The following is a 19,070-nucleotide window of genomic DNA, read 5'->3' as shown; positions in this document are numbered from 1 at the left end:
GTGGACAGTGACTGGCGTTAAAATGCACATGCAGACAAACAAGACCAACCACACAGGGCATTTCATAAGGAACTGTAAATATCAGAGGGCAACGCAAGATTTTGAGAAAAAACTAAACATTTTTCCAGGGTGCTTTTAAATTTTGAATAGGCAAATATTTTCTCACAGCAGTACCAAGGGGGTTCATTTAATACGCTGTTAGCCCTTTCACCTTCAGAAGCTGGTCTGTGGTAGGATTTCTTAGAGATGGCTAGACACTGACTGCTGTACATGGCATGACAGCAGCACCTCCCTGTGGTCAACACTGCGCATGAGCCAAGAAACGTGCAGCTCGCAGATCCAAATGCTCAAATACAGCTAAAAATATATGTTGAGTGTTAGTGATGTTATGGTTTTACATAATAATGTCAAAAAATCAATAAAACAAAGTCAACAAGTATATTATTCGATGATCTGTGGTTTGAAAGAAAATCAATGGCTTTTATAAATAGTCAGACAAGCAGAAAAGCCATTAAGATAGATAGATAGATAGATAGATAGATAGATAGATAGATAGATAGATAGATAGATAGATAGATAGATAGATAAAACTGAGGCCAAGTCTTCTGCCGCCCTCTGGTGTACATATGTGCTTAAGTCTACTAGATAGATTAAATATCTATTTGCAGCATTGTCACAATGGTGACTCACACACACCTAAAGGTGGCTTTCAGAGGGTAGTTGTGGTACCAGCAGTGCAGGTGCAGAAATGAACAAGCATCGAATATCATCCTAGCTGACTCTGCGTAGTACGTGAAGAATTATCTGCAGGCTGGTGCAGTGATTTAACCGTTTAGTGTAAATATGCAGATCAGGGCAAAACTAGAATGCGAAACCTATGTTAATAGAGTCACACGTAACACTGAAAATGAGTACAGGCTGTGCCAGAGTTGTTTCATAACAGGTAATATGCCGTTAATAATTGTAGGGATTACGCATCTTTAAGGTCCTTGATAGATGAACCTCACGGTATGATTCACACCAAGAATTTGAAACTGTCTCGTTACCCACCATAGTGATTCTGAGCAGGAAGCCAAAAAGGAACGAGAACACGTTCTGTCTCATTTTGGTTTTCGGTCTAAATTAAGGCACTTCACGTGAATTTAATTATAATTCAGGAATTACTCGCCTGGGGTAAGTGACGACAAGACAAATTGGACCGTTTTATTGGCGGAGCAGCGCGTGACGTGGAGGCTAGTTCTCGTGTAGTATCGCGATCCGATATGTGAAATAAATCCCCGGCGCAGCTACACAATCGGCCATTTTGTCGGTGCAGGCCATCAGCCGCAGAGGGCAGAGGGGCGTATAGTATTTACTAGTTACCTGGAAGACGCATCAAGAACATCGCAATATGAACGATACACTTGTTTCATTCGCCAAGGATTTCTTGGCCGGTGGTATTTCTGCTGCCATCTCCAAAACAGCCGTCGCCCCTATTGAGAGAGTGAAGCTTCTCCTTCAGGTAAAACTCTTTGACTGGCGGAAAGCCGTTAGCCGGCTAGCTTGTGTAATCTTACTCACTGCCATTTAAAAGTATTAATCGAATACTAATTGAGTAGCTTGTACATAAACTAATTGCAGCTTGCTTATTATAATGTTTATCCGGAAACGGTGAAACTATAAAGAGGGACTGCTTCAATAATTTGAGGTCACCACAGGATGGGGAAATGACCTACACGAGCCCGGCTGCTAACGCTAGCTTTATTACACGTTAACCTTAGCCGGCATAGCTAACAAAGGACAAACACGAGAACACTCTGTACGAACAGCCGGCAACTCGTCTGGATTATTTAAAGCGCTGGTATCTCAACTATAGTTACACGGGGATAACATGATTATAGTATTCTCGGTAAAATTTGGCGGCGTATCATTGTGGTGGCCCATGTACCCCCGGATGTTAGGCAGCGTTTAGCACGACTGCTAAGCTAAAGCCCGGGCGGTAGTCAATCACAGCCAGATCAGCAAGTTTTACATCCCTTCTTGTTCAACCCGCACAACGACATTATATTACACCCTTTAGTGACATTTGTGTTATTTGAGGCTTAGTGTCTGTCTGTGTGAGCATGATTAAATTAATAGATGGTTAACCACGTCCGAATTAACTAGTCAGATTACAATTCAACACGGTAGTCATTATCATTAATTACTGATATCTGTTTAAGAATTTCTCTTGTGGTTCCTGCAATTTTTATAGCTTCAAGGTCACAACAAAGGGACCTTGTCGCTGTAAAGTGGTTCCTTAGCTTCCTGATTTTTAACCTCAGTCTGTGTGATTCTCCTTTTCTCTTAATCCAGGTCCAGCATGCCAGTAAGCAGATCACAGCTGATAAGCAGTACAAGGGTATCATGGACTGCGTTGTCCGTATTCCCAAGGAGCAGGGATTCCTTTCCTTCTGGAGAGGTAACCTTGCCAATGTCATCAGATATTTCCCCACCCAGGCCCTCAACTTTGCCTTCAAGGACAAGTACAAGAAGGTCTTCCTTGATGGCGTCGACAAGCGCACGCAGTTCTGGAGGTACTTTGCTGGCAACCTGGCCTCTGGTGGTGCTGCTGGAGCCACCTCCCTCTGTTTCGTGTACCCCCTTGACTTCGCCCGTACCCGTCTGGCAGCTGATGTGGGAAAGGCAGGAGCCGGGAGAGAGTTCTCAGGTCTGGGTGACTGCCTGGTTAAGATCTTCAAGTCTGACGGCTTGAAAGGATTGTACCAGGGCTTCAATGTGTCTGTGCAGGGCATCATTATCTACAGGGCTGCATACTTCGGCATCTATGATACAGCTAAGGGTATGTTTATTTCGCACTGATCATAAAGCGATTCATCTGCATCTATTGGTGTTGTAAATAATTTACCTTTCCTTTTGTGCTTGCAGGAATGCTTCCAGACCCCAAAAACACCCACATTGTGGTGAGCTGGATGATTGCACAGACTGTGACAGCCGTTGCTGGCCTGACCTCATACCCCTTCGATACTGTCCGTAGACGTATGATGATGCAGTCCGGACGTAAAGGAGGTGAGTGTATTTGTAACACGCGTCACCTAGACATGAACCCAGAAGTTACAGTTGATCTGTTCTATATTGAGTTTTATTTCGTAACTAACTCTTTATTTTTATTTTTATTTTTCCTTCCTTAGCTGAAATCATGTACACCGGGACCATTGATTGCTGGCGCAAGATCGCACGCGATGAGGGTGGTAAGGCTTTCTTCAAGGGAGCCTGGTCCAACGTGCTCAGAGGCATGGGCGGCGCCTTCGTGCTGGTGTTGTACGATGAGCTGAAGAAGGTCCTCTAAATCTTCATTGTCACATCACTGTCCAATTTGGCTAAATGTAATAACTTTCCATTTCTACGGACTCTGCGTTCTGCCTTATTTATGGGAACAAACTTCTCACCAATAGTGAGAGATGGCTGTACGTTGTGCATCTTTGATTTTAAAACGTTCCACACCCTGTTTACCAATGTCATTCCTGTTTAAAAAGAAATATGATACCTCCTCCTGTCATTCACTAGGTTTGTATGGTCCCAACTTGAATAAATTTATTCTGGGGAACAAACTAAACAATTTATGTCTACTGTCTCCAATACTGTTATAGCATGGGATGAACACTCACTTGGATAATGAAATGCACGAAGTGGATTACACCCAATGGCTATATTTACTCATGCTTATCTCTCCCTGAGCCTTTCTGCATTTGACCGTGGCCACTTCTAGGATTGTAGAGTAGAATACTCGAGTGTCACCTCCTTTGTTGTGCCACTCAGATTGTTAGTAGCACAATCTATAGCTTGTATACTGACCTTACTGAGGTTCTGTTTCTAGGTTATCTTTCACAGCACATGTAAATTGACAGTATTGCAGTTTTAGTTATTCAAACAGCTGGAAAATGTAAATCTTAAGAGAAATATATAAAATAGAATTTATATAGTTCAAGATATCCCTCTCATTGGATATTCAGTGTCTGAATAAATATAGCTCTTAAATTTAGAAGAACAGAATGACTACCACGCATCCAAGACACCAACTGAATTCAAATCTATTCTCACATCCATCACAAGTTGCTTTGGCGATGTAAGAAGTTTGGTTTTGCTTTGTCAACCTAAATAGCAAACATGATTATAAGGTGTGGTGCATGTTAAGTGAGCTGCAAATGACTGGCTAGGCGAACACTTGCTTTATTAGTCATATCTGTAGCTAGGCAGAGTGTTATGGGAGAAATACTTCCTACATACTTTCTACATTTTTCATAAGTAATAAAGCCTATATGACATAGTGTAAATTAACATAGGTGTAATTTGATTATATAGATATATAAATTATGAGAGAGAGAGAGTTTAAGGTAAACTTGGCAGGTATGTAAAAAAATGGCATGGCTTTTTTTTCTTTTTTTAAACCTAATGAAAAGTCAGATTAAAGATAAAGCAGCGATTAAGAGGCCCTTACACACAAGTTTCAATATACAATCTGGTTTCGGTCTACTTAACCCGAGATACTGAATGTGGACAGCAGGGGGCGCCAGTTGCATACAGCGTGAAACTAGATCAGCTCTGCTAAACTGCTCCCACTGAGAGTTTCTTAATGAGGAGTGTCTAAAGCTCAAACAGGCTTTAAATCTTATCAGAATATTATGACAACAAAACAAAGGCTCACCCTGACCCAACCGAGATAAACAATCATCACAAACAGCCAGGCAGTGTTTGCTATGTTGAACTTATTACTTCAATACAGCGAAACCTGCTGCCTGTATAACTCGTTTCAGAAGGTTAAAGAGGTGTTGATGCATTCCAAAGTGATGCTGTGTAACTGTAGCCTGTACTGTAACACTGTAACTTAAATGTTGTTGTTCCTCTATTACATTGTAAAAAAGAAAAAAAAAGTAATACACCTTACAATAAAGCACCGAGAGCCTGACAAAGTAAAGGAAGAATATTTGTCCAGTGCATTTAAAATGACAAATGTTAAAGTGTTTATAAAGTTGCTAATAAAGTGGACAGATACAGAACTGTTTGCTCAGTGTCTTACATCAATTTAAATGAAACCCTTTGCATTTTACTTTGCTTTGACGAGAGATTCACCTCTAAATCGTTTGGAAATATGAATTAAAAAACCGGCAAATCACTTTCCTGTTTGTACTGAGAGCGTGGGTGTAGCCATATAAAGAAAGGGAATGATTTGCCAAGGCAGTAGAGCTATGTTTGTCCTACACAAGTTTAATTTGCAGTCATAAACACCAATAACGTATGCATCTGAATAAAATGCATACAGTACACATTATCTTCTTTGCCTTCTCCCTGTCTGCTCTTGCTGGGTAATGTTTTTGCCAAATCACACCTGTCATATTATCCATTCTTTAGACATCTGCTAATCTGTTAATGAGTATTATTGAAGCGCATGGTTGACATTTGTTTTTTCTTTAACTTTGCTTGTGGAAATAAGGAGCACTGTTTACAGCACATAGCTCTAATCTGAATATCAATAAAAGCTCGTATTGATCTTGCTCGGGTTGTTCTCCGTCCACACACACAGTATGTTAATCAGTGTAAAAAGCCCCAGCGCAAACCACGTTTGATATGGCCATATCTGAGAATCATCTGCGGCCTTGCGCAGCCACGTGCTGTACTTTGCAGCAGCTCGGGGGTAAAAACGCACACCTAACAACGGGACACACCTGCTCTTTGGTTCCTGCTGAAATCATCTCTGTAGCTCTTTCCACATTGGTCGTGCCAGTTTCCTCCCACAGTCTAAACACTTGTGAGTCAAGTGGACTGTACTCTTGAATTGTCTGTAGGTGTGAAGTACGACTGCGACTGTTTATTAATCATTGTTAGATTTGTAACCAACTGACAGCTTGTCCGGGGTGTTCCCTGCCTCCTGCACAGTGCATTCTGGGATACATTCCAGCCTGTTGTTCATTATCTCGTCACTTCCAACTGTGTTTGGAATCAACACGCACCACAACACACCAGGCTAATATTATTTATGAGCTTAATTTTAGCTACGACGGGTAATTTATTCGAATAAATTGACTCCGAGCATTTCATCTATATGTTTATCTGGTTTTAAGGATTAACTGGATGTTAGTACTTTGCGGCAGCGCAGTTGGGAAATGTGAGTCCTATTATTATTATCATTATTATTACTACACAGGCATTCATTGATCCAAAGACAAAAGATAAAAGAGCACAAAAAGAAAACAGCAACAAGACTTTCTGTGAAGTACAGGAAAGTACTAGTTTTTATTCCTTCATAATCAAACTTCACAAACAGCTTGAACTTGTACAATACCTCAGAGAGTGAAAATTACAAAAAAAGTGCTGGTAACATTTACAAAAATCATCCTTACTTAGCAACAATCAGTTTATTCTTCCACACTTTTTTTAGTCTTTTGTATTAAGGCTTAATACTTCTGTATAAAGTATATGCAAGATAAGTCTTCACAGTTTTTCGAAAAAAGTCACAATATTATGTAACATAATGAAGCTTTTACGGCTATTTTCTTTATAATAACAAATACACATCACTGGTAAATATATGTGAAATACAGGGCTTATTGTAAAATGGCAAGTAATGATACTGTTTGCTGAGATAAATTGATTCCACACACTGTTATAGGAAAGTTCTGACATACCCTTGCTATAACTGAAGGAGGAGGAGAAAAAAAAATATGATAAGCATAAACACTTGGGAGATCGCCTCCAAACTTTGGCACATCCCATGAAACAATTTCACAAAGAATGAGATTTATTTTTGAAATCATACATATGGAAGAATAGTTAAACTGGCATAAAGTGAAAACATGCTGTGTAGTAAGGTGCTAAAATCAGAGATATTACACTGCCAGCCTTTTTTTTTCTTTCCTTTTTTACCCCACATGGACTGACATGAATAAGGTGCATTTGTAAGACTCAAAAGCATGATGTAGGCCTTTCTTAGATGTCAACGAAATATGCAATAAATACAAGTCTTCAAAAACGACCTAAATGAATTTGACCAATAGTCTCGAGGCGACCTCGTATACTCATGCGTTCCCATGGATTCAGAAAAATGAAAATCTCTTCTGCAGTTGTGTAACTCTAACTGTGGCATGTGAAAGTAAAAGCTGTATTGTATCGGTAAAATGGTATGTGTTATTTGATTTTTTTTTTGTGTTGTTTTTTCTGTTTTTGTTTCGTTTTACCTTTAACTGTCGTGAAAAACTGGATGAGTAAGGAGATGGAATTTGAAAACTAAATGCGAAACTAAGCCAAGATATATTCACAAGATCCTCTAAGCTGCACTGGTTTACAGGTCAACAGATGAGAGCTCTAGCCCTAGACTTACCAATTTCACCCTCATGCATACTGTACGGTTAAAGTGACGCAACAAGCTTGCTTAAATAGTCTACATCACAAAAAGCAATTTGGTTTTAGTGCAAACACAATTGGCTGGCTTCAGCTTCTCAATAATAACAAGCTCACCAAGGAGATTACAAGAAGGCACATACTTATGCTTCCTCTAACACGCAACAAATTTAGACAAACCGCAACATCTTTCAACAACACCACAAAGCGGTGAAAACAGGAAAGCTACTACATCCAGATAAAATGGTGACGTTTTGCTCTTTGTGAATTTTTGAAAAATTTACACTTATTTATCAGAAAAATATAGTGACGTTCGGGCCGATCGCTAATGCTGCCGGTAAATGACCGTAATTGAAAATGACGTATGATACATTTTGGTGGCTTCTCTACATAAGCAGCCAATGATGGTGCGTTCATTGACGAAAAGAAGAACAAAAAAAAAAAAAAGATGCATTTTGGATTTTCGTTTTTTCATTATTGTTTCGTTTTAAAGCATTTTTTTTTTTTCTGGAACATCCCAGAAAAATATCACTCAAAGTTTTTAAGGGAAAGGTGTGCACGACGGCGGACAGCTGGGTTTCTCTTTTGGCATTTGTGTTTATTTCTAAACATGTTGGCTTGTGTGATGAAGACGACTGACTCGTGGTGAACGATTCCATCCCTCATAACATCCCTACTCTCACTTCGGATCTGTAAGAGCTGCTTGATTTGTCCAAAACAATCACAGGAGGAAACAACAGTTTTAATGCCCCTCAAATCTGGACACTAATACTCAGGGTACTGCTGGGTAAATTTAACATAAAAAAAAGAAGAAGAAGAAGAAGGAAAAAGGGGCGAGGGGAGAAAAAAAAGAACCCTGCTACAAACAGCAATATATGGATGTCATGTGCATTTAAAAAACCAATTCTGTACCTTTGAATACAAAAAAAACAAAACAAAGTAAAACACGTCAAATATCACCATTTACTCAGCATTCCCATGGTGAGGACAAGCGTCCCATACTATGGTTCAAATATGTGTCGTGTGAATTATATTGCTTTTGATAGAATAAGACCAAAATCAGTCTAGTGCAAATCTCTTATCTGGTTTGAGAAGTGGTGGTAGGTGTAATGAGAGGCAACTGTTAAATCTGCTCTAGAAAGAACATATCGGGTGATTCTGACAACTACTTAGCTGTGAAGTGGTATCCCTTTATGAATTTTCTTTTCCAGAAAAGAAAAACAAATCTGTCACCAGTCTATGCCATAACAACAATTTTGAAGGACATCCCTAATAAATAGTTCCTATTAAATATATATATATATTTTTATATATAACCCATCACCTACTGAATGCAATTAACCAGCACAAAAGGAAATATGGTAACTCCTTCTATCCAAATAACTCCTATTTTGATCGGGAGGATGGCGGCCATGTTACTCACCCTCCCGTGTACAGCGGGGGGAGGGTGTGCTTTGTCTGTCAGCTCACATCGGTGCTAACGGGTGTTGCCTGTGCAGTTATGTCTGTCAAATACATCTCTCAACTTGGAAATGTTGGAAAACTCACTCCAGTCCAGTGTTTGACAAATCATATTATAAAAACATCCTTGCACATACATTTAAAAAAAGAAAAAAGAAAAGAAAAAACTTTATCCCCTATTTCAAAACAGCAGTCAATACATTTCATACAAGCTTGTTTCATAACAACAATAATAACAACATACAAACCAACTTGGAGCATAAATTATCAAAAACAAACTGAACACATTACTGCAGCATATATTTCAGGGTTGCTTAGTTGTGATGTTAACTAACTTTACTACAACAGCTCCACTTCTGCCAAGTTCATAACTATATAAGAGATGTCTTTTTTTTTTCTTTTTTTATGAAGGGAAATAGTCAAAATCAAAAGCTGACATAGGCAAAAAAAAAAAAAAAGCCTGACAAAATATACACATATTTATAACCACATCTCAAATTTCAACTCATGTGCATGTTTACAAAAGCATCTAGGTACATGATATGGCAGCAAAAAGCCTGAAAGCACGATGGAAGAAGAAGAAAAATCAAAATCAAACCTAAGCTGCTTTTTAAAAAGGGTGCGTGTAATTTTGGATTTTAAATGTTAATATCTTCGGCCCGGGTTTTGATTTAAAAAAAAAAAAAAAAAAAAAACCCTGCCTGAATTACAGTAATTCAATTTTCTATTTTGAATACACAGGATGAACAAATACAGCAGATTTTACCCAGATTTGGACCTCATAGTTATAAAACTAATTGTTGCCAAATGATTTACATTCGCTATTACAAAAATATACTCTTTTTTTGAATCACTTTGATAAATAATACCTAATCACGTCGCGATGTTGAAATCCATCGTACAGTTTGGTTTGAATTTACTTTTGTTGCGCAGTGACAACCGGCTTTGTTGCCTTTCTTTCAGCGAACATTAAGGTCGATTTGTTAATAGGTGACGAGCACCTAAACTAGATTTGAGTTGCTGAGACTTAAAGTTGTGTATAATTTTTTTTTTCCATTTTTTTTTTTTTGGCTTAATAAACAACTTACAAATATGTGCAAACTTAACATCTTGGTCCATCTCAAGTATAAATGGCTGAATGTACTCTTAAGTTACAATGTCAGATTAATTACTAGGGACAGCCTTAAATATATTAAACACAATCCAATGTGAAGGTGAAAGTGTACACCGATTTGCTAAATGTGTGTATAGAAGACGTAACCAATGATTATTATGTTTTGCCAGAGGAACAATGCAACATTTACAATCTTATACATGTTTTAACATGCAATAGTTTACATCACAGCTATTGTGTCAGATTCATTTTTATGTTTTGTTGCATTTCTTATTTTTAAAAAAAGAAAATCTATTTTGGTCTACAATAGGCAAATTAACACAACCACAAAACTATAAACAAGTGACATAACGTATACGCATTTTCACAAGCACCCTGCCATGAGATTAAAAACAAAGAAAATCAATCATATTAATATTAATAATAGTAATAATAATAATAACGGTGGCAATCTAGCCCAATTGTAGGAACCCCACACACATTATAAAGAAATATTCATTTTTTCAAAAACTTAAAATTGTCCTAACCTTTTCTTTGGTTTGTTTGTTTGTTTTATTTAACTTCTAATGATTACCATGGCCCCGTTTTGCTAATTACCCCCAACCTGCCCATTTTATGAAGACACAGTGCTAGTGCTGAAATTTTTCATCTAAGTCTTCAGTGATGGCAGACCACGAGTTGGCCGAGACCACGGCCAACGTCATGGCGAGGAACCTCGACTTTTTCTAATGTCTCTGCACTATTAAAGAGTGACCTACACAGAGAGAGAGGCAGAACGATAGCATAGTGTATATGTTGTCTATAAAACCAGTCCGCACAAGCGTTAGCTGTGGTCAGAGCTTATAAGGGTTTGTGATCTCATGGCAAAGTTTGAAATAAATGTCGAGATGAGATCTAAAAAAAAATTTAAGAAATTAAAAAAAAAAACGAAATGGGATAATTTTTAGGGAAATGTAAATTTTTGCTAAACTTGTGATAAGCAAGTCTGCTACCACACGGGTTTGTAAAAACGATTAAGTGCTGGGAATTCTCCTTAATGTTTGGTTTGAGTTGGAATGTGCTGCTCTGAACAGGAATGCATGTTTTTAGTTGACGCTGCTGCACACCTTTAACCTAATCGTCTCATCCAGCTGAACTAAGCCAAAAAGACTTGAGTGACTGAGAATACAAAGAGGCTCAGCTCTTCAGAGTCCAAGTCCCCTCATCAGTGTGATAAAGAAAAGATACTGAATGCGTGTTATCCAGGGACTCGATAACAAAGTACTCCTCCACTGAAAAAAAAAAAAAAAGCTGTGTAGACAGGACTGCATGCTTTATTTGGACTGTTAGATGGTAGTTACCTGAAGATGGTGTTTTATTTCTAAAACAACACATCTGGGGTAGAGTAATAACTGCATGTTCGGAGAATAGTAAATATAATCTAGATATTGTAATAGCTTAGTATAGCTGTGTCTACTTGAAAATCTGAACAGCTGCTTCATTATGTCTGCAAAACCCTTAAATTTCAAACAGAACTGTTTCTGAGGATGTCATAGTGTGACGGTTGAATGACAGGGACTAGCTATATCACATTGCCTATATTTGTGATGCTTCCTTTTCCAGTAAATGTCTATGAAACTAAGTGTATATTTGTTAATCATAGCTGTTTTCTCCTAATTTAATTGAAAACTATGCATTATGGAGGATTCAAAGATTCAAAATAAAGGCAATCACTTTCTTTTGGCATGCTGCATTTAATGTTATAAAAGGTTTTGCATTTAAGAAAAAAAATGAAGATTTTTTTCTTCTTCTTTATATTTGTCTGCTTCCCTCTTACTCTTATAATTTAAAGTCTCCCCTCATCCTCCCCAAATTTGGCACCGTAACTAGGCTGGAGAAGGTTAGAGAGAAAACTGTGGTAATTAGTCCACAGGGGACAAAATAATAAGCCATCACAAAACCTTTTATCTCAGAGCCACTCGGTCCTGAAACTTGATTTGTGGTTTTTCATTCTGCCGTATTTCTCTCTTAGTTTTTGTTCATCCAAGCACCTAAAGACTGCTGTTCAGGGAAGAGCTGTTTATCTGTAGCCAAAACTTTCAATTTGGCATCCCACTTTTTATTTCCAAATTGCGGTGATAAAAACCGGCCAGTCTAATGTTTAATAACCATTTTCTTTTCTCTTTTTTTTTTAACCACATTGCTCGTTGCTTGCCCTTTACGATTCCAAGCTGCACATAAATAACAAGGCTGTAAGATAAGATAAAACTTTAATGATCATTGTGGGGAAATTGGGCATTGGCTTGCATTTGGACGGGCCTGCCATCAAGGTCAAAGCACGCCTGGTGTGATTTGCGCACAGTGTACTTTGGAGCCAACTAAGAACCTTAAAGCAGCTTTCAGATCCTACAGACTGCAAACCATTTCATTCATGTAGTCTCAGAGGAGGCAACTAGTGGCATTCCCACAGATGTTATTGTAATATGAAAAAACGCAACGGCCATAATGACCAACAAAGAGAATCAAAAATATTCAACGATTCTACTTGTTTTTGTTTTGTTCGTTTAAACTTCACCTCTTCTGGCTGATGTGTGGCTCCCCCTGCTGTTCACAAAATGCCACTGCCCTTTCTCCCCAAACATACAGTACAGTACAGTATATGGCTTGTTTGCAAATGTGAAAAACTGGAAAAAAAAAAAGCCTCATCTATGACAGAGAGCAATGTGACAGGAAAACAAAATGGCTATCCAGTATTAGGATTTCATATTTTAATTTCCAACTGCCATCTAAACCAACCAATCAAAGGCGTGCGTGATTGCATTTTAAATCTTTTCATCCTCCAAACTGTATACATGTATGTTTAAAAAATAAAACTAGCTGATGTAGTCTTTACTGTATATGAATAGAACATTTCAGGTATTTAAAGGGTTCTCTTATGCACTCACAACCACCAGGTTTTTAGCAGTAATAGTATAAATAGTCTATTTTTCATTAGTCCACTGTGTATATTCTGTATTTGTGCAACGTAGGAGAGAAAAACTATGAATATTCTGTATAGTTGCTGTATGTACTGATAGGCACTTGATAGGCGTACTCCCTATATCACACAAGGTATTGTATATTCTAGCTGCAATTTTATCAAACTATCTGAAAATGTATTCTTTATCTGTGTGGAGATGGTGATACTTAAAATATATATAGTTTATTTGTAAGAAGTTATCTATTTCATTCTTATGTGTACTGTAGAAGGACGAAAAAAGCAACGAAAAAAATAAAAAAGCTGTTAAGTATTATATGAATGCGTTCATGTGTTTTCTACTTTTGTGACTTTCTTCGCGCCTAAATAAAATAAATCTGGCTTAAAATGTGTGGAGACAGACTTAAAGACAAACAGGAAGACAGACACATGCTTATCAGAATAAAATGAACCTGTTCCTTACTCAGTATCACCCTCACCATTACTATCTTCCATTTCCTTGTTTTCAACTAAATGCAAAGCGTATATGCATATATATATAATACACTGTGAAAAATAACCGACTATTCTTTATTCAGTCGCGCGAAGCTATGTATGTATAAACAACACCACTATGACCACCAGAAAAAAGCAGAAGGAACTCCGAAATAAAGAAGTATAACAATGAATTAAACTTACTGCAAGAAGGACAACAATGTACTGTAGACCCTGTGTCTCTACACTACGATAAACAAAACATAAACAGGAATATATCTGAAACACAATACAAACAGCTGCAGGCTCAAGACTAGTATCTACTTTTCAATATGTTTTGTTCAGGAAAATATGCGTACACTTTGCAAACATAAAGTCTAGTCTAACAACTAGAAGAAGCACGATTGAGATAAGGACTTTTTTTTTCTGGATAATGTTGCAACTTTTCAACAATTTTTGACTTGGGGTTTTTTTTTTGTTTTTTTTTTGCAACACTGAGAAAAGGGAATTAAGCACCACCACGAGTATCTGAAGCAGTATAAGGAATATATAACTATGGACAGTGAAGAGCGTGTGATGCTAATGCGACAGGGGACAGAGGGGGAGGAAGCCTGGGTATGCTCTGAGCACGTTATGACACACTGGAGAGAAGGTGCTTCCCCTTCCGAGCCTGGTCTGCTATCAAACACCTTATGATACAAGAAGTCAACTGACGACGGGACGAGTTATTTAGCCCTCATCCAGATAACGTTGAGATTGGCTACTTTTGTTATTCCAAAAGAAGTGATAGAGAGAAACGATTGATAGTGAACTTGTGAAATCAAATATTTGGAGGAGAAAAGAAAAAGAAAACCAACATCGAGCTACTTAACCTACTATTTAGACCAATGATACCACAAAGCTGGTTGTACTCATCTAGCTACAGTCAATAGTGCATTTGATATACGTGTTTACACAAAATATGTAAAAATTTCGGTGCCATGAAGGAATGCTAGATTACTGAATACACACGTTACACTGAAACGATTTCATTAATGTCTCTGCCTTTGCTGTTAAAGAAGTGATGATGTTAGTTTGGCAGTGTTTATTTGGTACTGAACAGACAACAAACACCAACATCATGAGCTGTGCGCCATACGTGTGGCAATACTGTTGGAAAGAGATCTCGGCAGTTGCTTACATATTTCTATTTAGTGCATTGTCTGTTAAGGCATGAGATTACCCTCCACGTGCTGTGTAGAGACAAATATAGCACTAGCATGCAGCAATATTGCCATCCTGGCAACAACAGCTACAAACAGGAACCATGTAGTTTAGGCTTATATGCACACCGTAAGAGACGGGCCCAATCAAATGTTAAATAATGTGCTACTTTTACTGAGGACCAACCTCACGGCTTTTCAGTGTATTTCTAAAGTGTGGCCGATTTATTTTTATTTCAGTTTCAGACCAGGAGAATCCAGAATCCCGACATCACCGGGTCTCACATGTTCGTCACTTGACTTCATCTGAAACCGACTCGGCAGTGATGTGAAATCTAGTAGCAATTATATGAAATTTAGCATCAAAAATGCTTGACACAACTTCTCCAATCTGGTACAGTGAAGTCAACAGTACTTGACCTAAGCTTGAGTAAAATCCTCCGAACAACTGTTACAGGTGCCTTATTATCCCAAAAGGTTTGGAGAGCTGCTTCTCATAGTACCTGCGCTGCATATTGCAAAGGAAGCCCTACAGTTCAGATATTCCACTTATCAACATTTTGATTAGGCTATATACCACACAGACACTCACAGACATACGGACACTAAGGAAGGGACACAACTGTGTACGACTGACGGACAGATATCAAAGAAGCCGCATTCCATCACCTCCCCTACACCTTTAAACCCCACAGAAAAAAGTTGTTCTAGGACACATACCATTTATGTTACACACACACACTTTATAAATGTTTTATTATTAATAATATAATAATAGTTATTATTATTTTTTTACCTCCGCCAACAGCGTCGGACGGGAGTTTGTTTATTATTACTGTCGTTGTTGCACTGTTAATGTTGTTTGGCTTGGATGTTTCTCATAGGAAAATTCTGCTCTTTTACTAAGAAATGCAGTTGAATAAAACTGTTACAGGGAGCTGACTCCATAGAAGAGTGAATTCAAAGGTTAAAACATAGATGAGCACACATAATGGTACAGGTTTAAATAAAAACAGGTGCTTGCATTAACACGGCACAAGTATATATACTGTAGGTAACTGCAAGCAATAACAAAAGCCAAGAATCGCTGAAGTACTTAATGAAGAAATTGAAACAAAGCTATTCTATTACATGTGAACTCTACAACCAAATGTTAGATTTAAAAAAAAATCCTCTTTTCTAAAACTATAATATCTCTGTTAACAGTAGTGCACTTATTGGTTTAAGCAGTGCAACATATATGCAAGAAAATAATGCAGTCCACTTATCAAGATTTTTTTTAAAAAAGTTGTTGTTTTTTTCCTTTGAAATTGAATAAAAGAAAATCATAGTTCATTTAAGGAAAATGATTAAATATCAAGCACAGGCATTTTAAGAAAATGTGCAAAGTAGCACTTTTTTTTTTAAAATCGACAGCGGGTCTTTTTAAGACCCCCGTATGCAGTTAGTTATTCTTTTAATAATACAACTACGAAAGTGTTTGCTCACATAAATGAGCAAATCCTTCAGATTGCAGTTGCAGGCAGTTGCGTGCGTGCGTCTGTGTGTGTGTGTGTGTGTGTGTCCGAGTGTATGTGTGCGTGTGTCTGTGTGTGTCCTATTTTGGATTAAAAAGCAATAAAAATAAAAAAAAAGAATTGAAATATCAGAAATGAGCCTTAAGTGATGTGATGCAGGGATGACAACTTGCACACACTAGCTTCCAAATCTATTCTGTACATGCTGTTGTCTAGGTTTTAGAAAAATTAGGAATGTATGCTATTGTCTACAAAGTCCATTTGCAACTTGTGGTATACCATGAAACAGTGTGATAGCAATCAGTCAGTGGAGCTACTTGTTTTGCTTTCAGACTGTATTTCCTTTCAAAACACTGCACGCTATTTGAGCCTTCAGGGAGCGCTAGGACATGAAAAGCAATGCATTTAGCTCCCATCTGCTGAAATAGCTTTGCAATACCATTAAACGGGTTATACAGGTGCTCTGTGATCAGGGGTGACGTTTCCTTTAATTTCAAATTTGATTCAAATTAAATGATCCACTCCTAAACAACACTGTTTCAATCAACAACTAGCCTAACCCCTCCCCGATATTCAAATTCAATTATCAAATTAAAACCACATCGGCTACTTAATAACAACAATAGTTGAAGTGACAAATCTTTGTTTTGTTTGGGTTTGTTTTTTTTTTAATCTATATCCCATAACAGTCAGGTGCAAGTTGAGGAGCAGCAATTATGAAGGAGAGAGTTTAGTCGCATATTCCAACCTGCCAAAACTATGAGCGTGAAAGGCTAAATAAAAACCGTCAGCAAAAACAATCTTTCTTTTTTTCTTATGTTTTGACATGGAAGAGGTCTAATAGCCTTAACAGTCTTTTGAAGATATTAGTGGCAGTGTATGCAAATGAGTTAAACTCCAAACTTCAGAAAAAAAGAAACAGATTTTTGCTCAAATACTGTCTCATCAACACACCGTAATTTAGTCATCTTTACCATCAGAATGCATGGACAATAATTATAAAGCATGTGAGAAATATCTGCCCCCGTCACCGCTGACGAGGGTGTTACATTTCAGGACAATGATTGAAATTGGTACCTTGACAATGGCTGCATTATAATCCCTTAATACAATAGGAATAAATAAAACCCAGTGTCAAATTAACTACTCTCCTTTTTTTTTATTTCATATAAGAAGGCAATCTTGTGACCATCAGTATTTTTAGAGGGAATATGTAGCCCAACCCCAGGTGTTTTTTTTTCTTATTATTATTGTTGTTGTAAATTATACCACAGTAAGCTTGGACATCTAAAGTTTCCAAACTGGTCAATATGGGTTCACAACTGCCATGATAGATATTTCATGGCAATGTACACACACACACACACATACACACACACACACACACACGGTAACGCACACACACGCACACACTTGGATAAACAGACAGACACATGCAAATGCACGAACATTCAAACAGGTATATTCATTCAGACATGTCGACACAAAAGGTGTGTTTGTGTGTATGTGTTTCTTTCGTAGGCCTTTCGGTAGTGTTCAACACATAAATCAGTATTTTAGGAAAGCATACATTTAGAGGCCTGTAGTTAGGATCCATCCAGTAGATCAATATCAAACTACTAAGCCTTAAGGCCACCATCTTTTTTTTTCTTTTAGAATAACAGAAAAAAAAAATCTTTTTTTTTTTTGGGAAACTTAATGTGCCAGTGTCTATACTCATTACTCTTCATACCTCAAAATAAGAAAAGGAAAATCTAGTGCCATTTTATTTGTCATTCTTTTTGAAAGAAGTTTATCTAGTTGTACTTATCCATCGGAGACATGCATTCGCATGTGGTCATTGAAGTGCTCCATTTGGTCAAACTTGGCAGGGCAGACGGAGCATACGTAGGTGGTCCCTTCTTGGCAGCTCGCTTCTGCAGCTACACCCACTCCTGTTCCAACCCCAGCCCCTACTCCAGCACCTCCACTTACTGGCATGGCGAGGGCAACCACTCCAGCTCCGGGCTCAGGGACGGCCATAGGCATGGGAATGGAGACAGGACCCGGGGCAACTGCACTCCCTGACAGCCCAGTGATGGCGCTGGCTGTGCTGTGCAGGGCCATGTGCCTCTCCAGCAGGGTCTTGTGTGAGAACTTCTTCTTGCAGATGTAGCACTCATAGGACTTCTCTCCACGGTGCAGCCGCATGTGGACGTTGAGAGAGCTCTTCTGGGTGAAGCGCTTGTTGCAGATGCTGCACTGGTAGGCCCGCACCCCCGTGTGTGTCACCATATGTTTTATTAAGTAATCCTTCAGGGAGAAAGAGCGCCAGCAGATGCTGCATTGATGAGGCTTCTCACCTGGATGTGCATGAAAGACAAAAGCATTAAGGAGGGTGGGGGGAAAAAGGGGGAAGAAAGTTGTGGATTAGGTTAGGAATATGGACAAGATGGGTGTCAAAAAATCACTACTAAACATTTTAAATGATTAAAATCTCACAATGTATCTCCAGACCAGGTGGACGTGCAATTACTGAACGGTGAAAGAAAAATTTATTCAAGGGAAAATTCTTATAACCCTTCTCACCCTTTCTCTGGTTTCTTTCTCTGAGGTTAATTTAGCTCCATCTGTTTATCACATAAACATCCACCTCGATAGGGACATTCACTGAGGTCTGTGTGGCGCGGTCATTTTTAATGAAAGATTTCAGGGTGCGCACGCTGCTGTGGGTAAATCAGCCATTACGAAGGCACGTGTCTGATTTATTAATTACAAAAAAATTGGACCAAATTAGTAGTTGGAAATTGAATCAAGGCAAATTTTGACGCTAAACGCTCCTGAAACACAGCCAGCTGACTCTTAAGCCCTACATAGAAAAAAAAAACATGGCAGGATCAGCTGACTTCAACTTGTACAGCAACATCAGACGCCCAAAGCCACAGGGGTTACTTTTCCAGTACAGGAACACACCTCTGGCTAGAATTATTTAA

The 19,070-nt window shown here is 38.3% G+C and overlaps 2 protein-coding genes across 2 annotated transcripts in view; one reads left to right on the top strand and one right to left on the bottom strand.

Annotated features, from left to right (window-relative positions):
* Window positions 1-1,289: 1,289 nt before the first annotated feature.
* On the top strand, window positions 1,290-3,598 carry si:dkey-251i10.1 (ADP/ATP translocase 2). The gene is made up of 4 exons (XM_004563988.5): window positions 1,290-1,501; window positions 2,335-2,821; window positions 2,908-3,048; window positions 3,171-3,598. The coding sequence occupies exons 1-4, from the start codon at window positions 1,391-1,393 to the stop codon at window positions 3,326-3,328; spliced, it is 897 nt and encodes a 298-aa protein (XP_004564045.1). The 5' UTR covers window positions 1,290-1,390; the 3' UTR covers window positions 3,329-3,598.
* Window positions 3,599-6,240: 2,642 nt separating this feature from the next.
* zbtb20 (zinc finger and BTB domain containing 20) overlaps window positions 6,241-19,070 on the bottom strand; it is a 33,783-nt gene continuing 20,953 nt past the window's right edge. Inside the window, exon 4 of the mRNA XM_004563987.5 lies at window positions 6,241-18,440. Coding sequence (XP_004564044.1) covers window positions 17,905-18,440 — 536 coding nt within the window. The 3' untranslated portion in view covers window positions 6,241-17,904. The remainder of the gene's footprint in view (window positions 18,441-19,070) is intronic.

This window comes from Maylandia zebra, linkage group LG10, assembly GCF_041146795.1.
Source record: "Maylandia zebra isolate NMK-2024a linkage group LG10, Mzebra_GT3a, whole genome shotgun sequence".
NCBI lineage: Eukaryota > Metazoa > Chordata > Actinopteri > Cichliformes > Cichlidae > Maylandia > Maylandia zebra.
The sequence above is the reverse complement of the archived record's forward strand: the minus strand, read 5'-3'. Positions and strand labels throughout refer to the sequence as shown.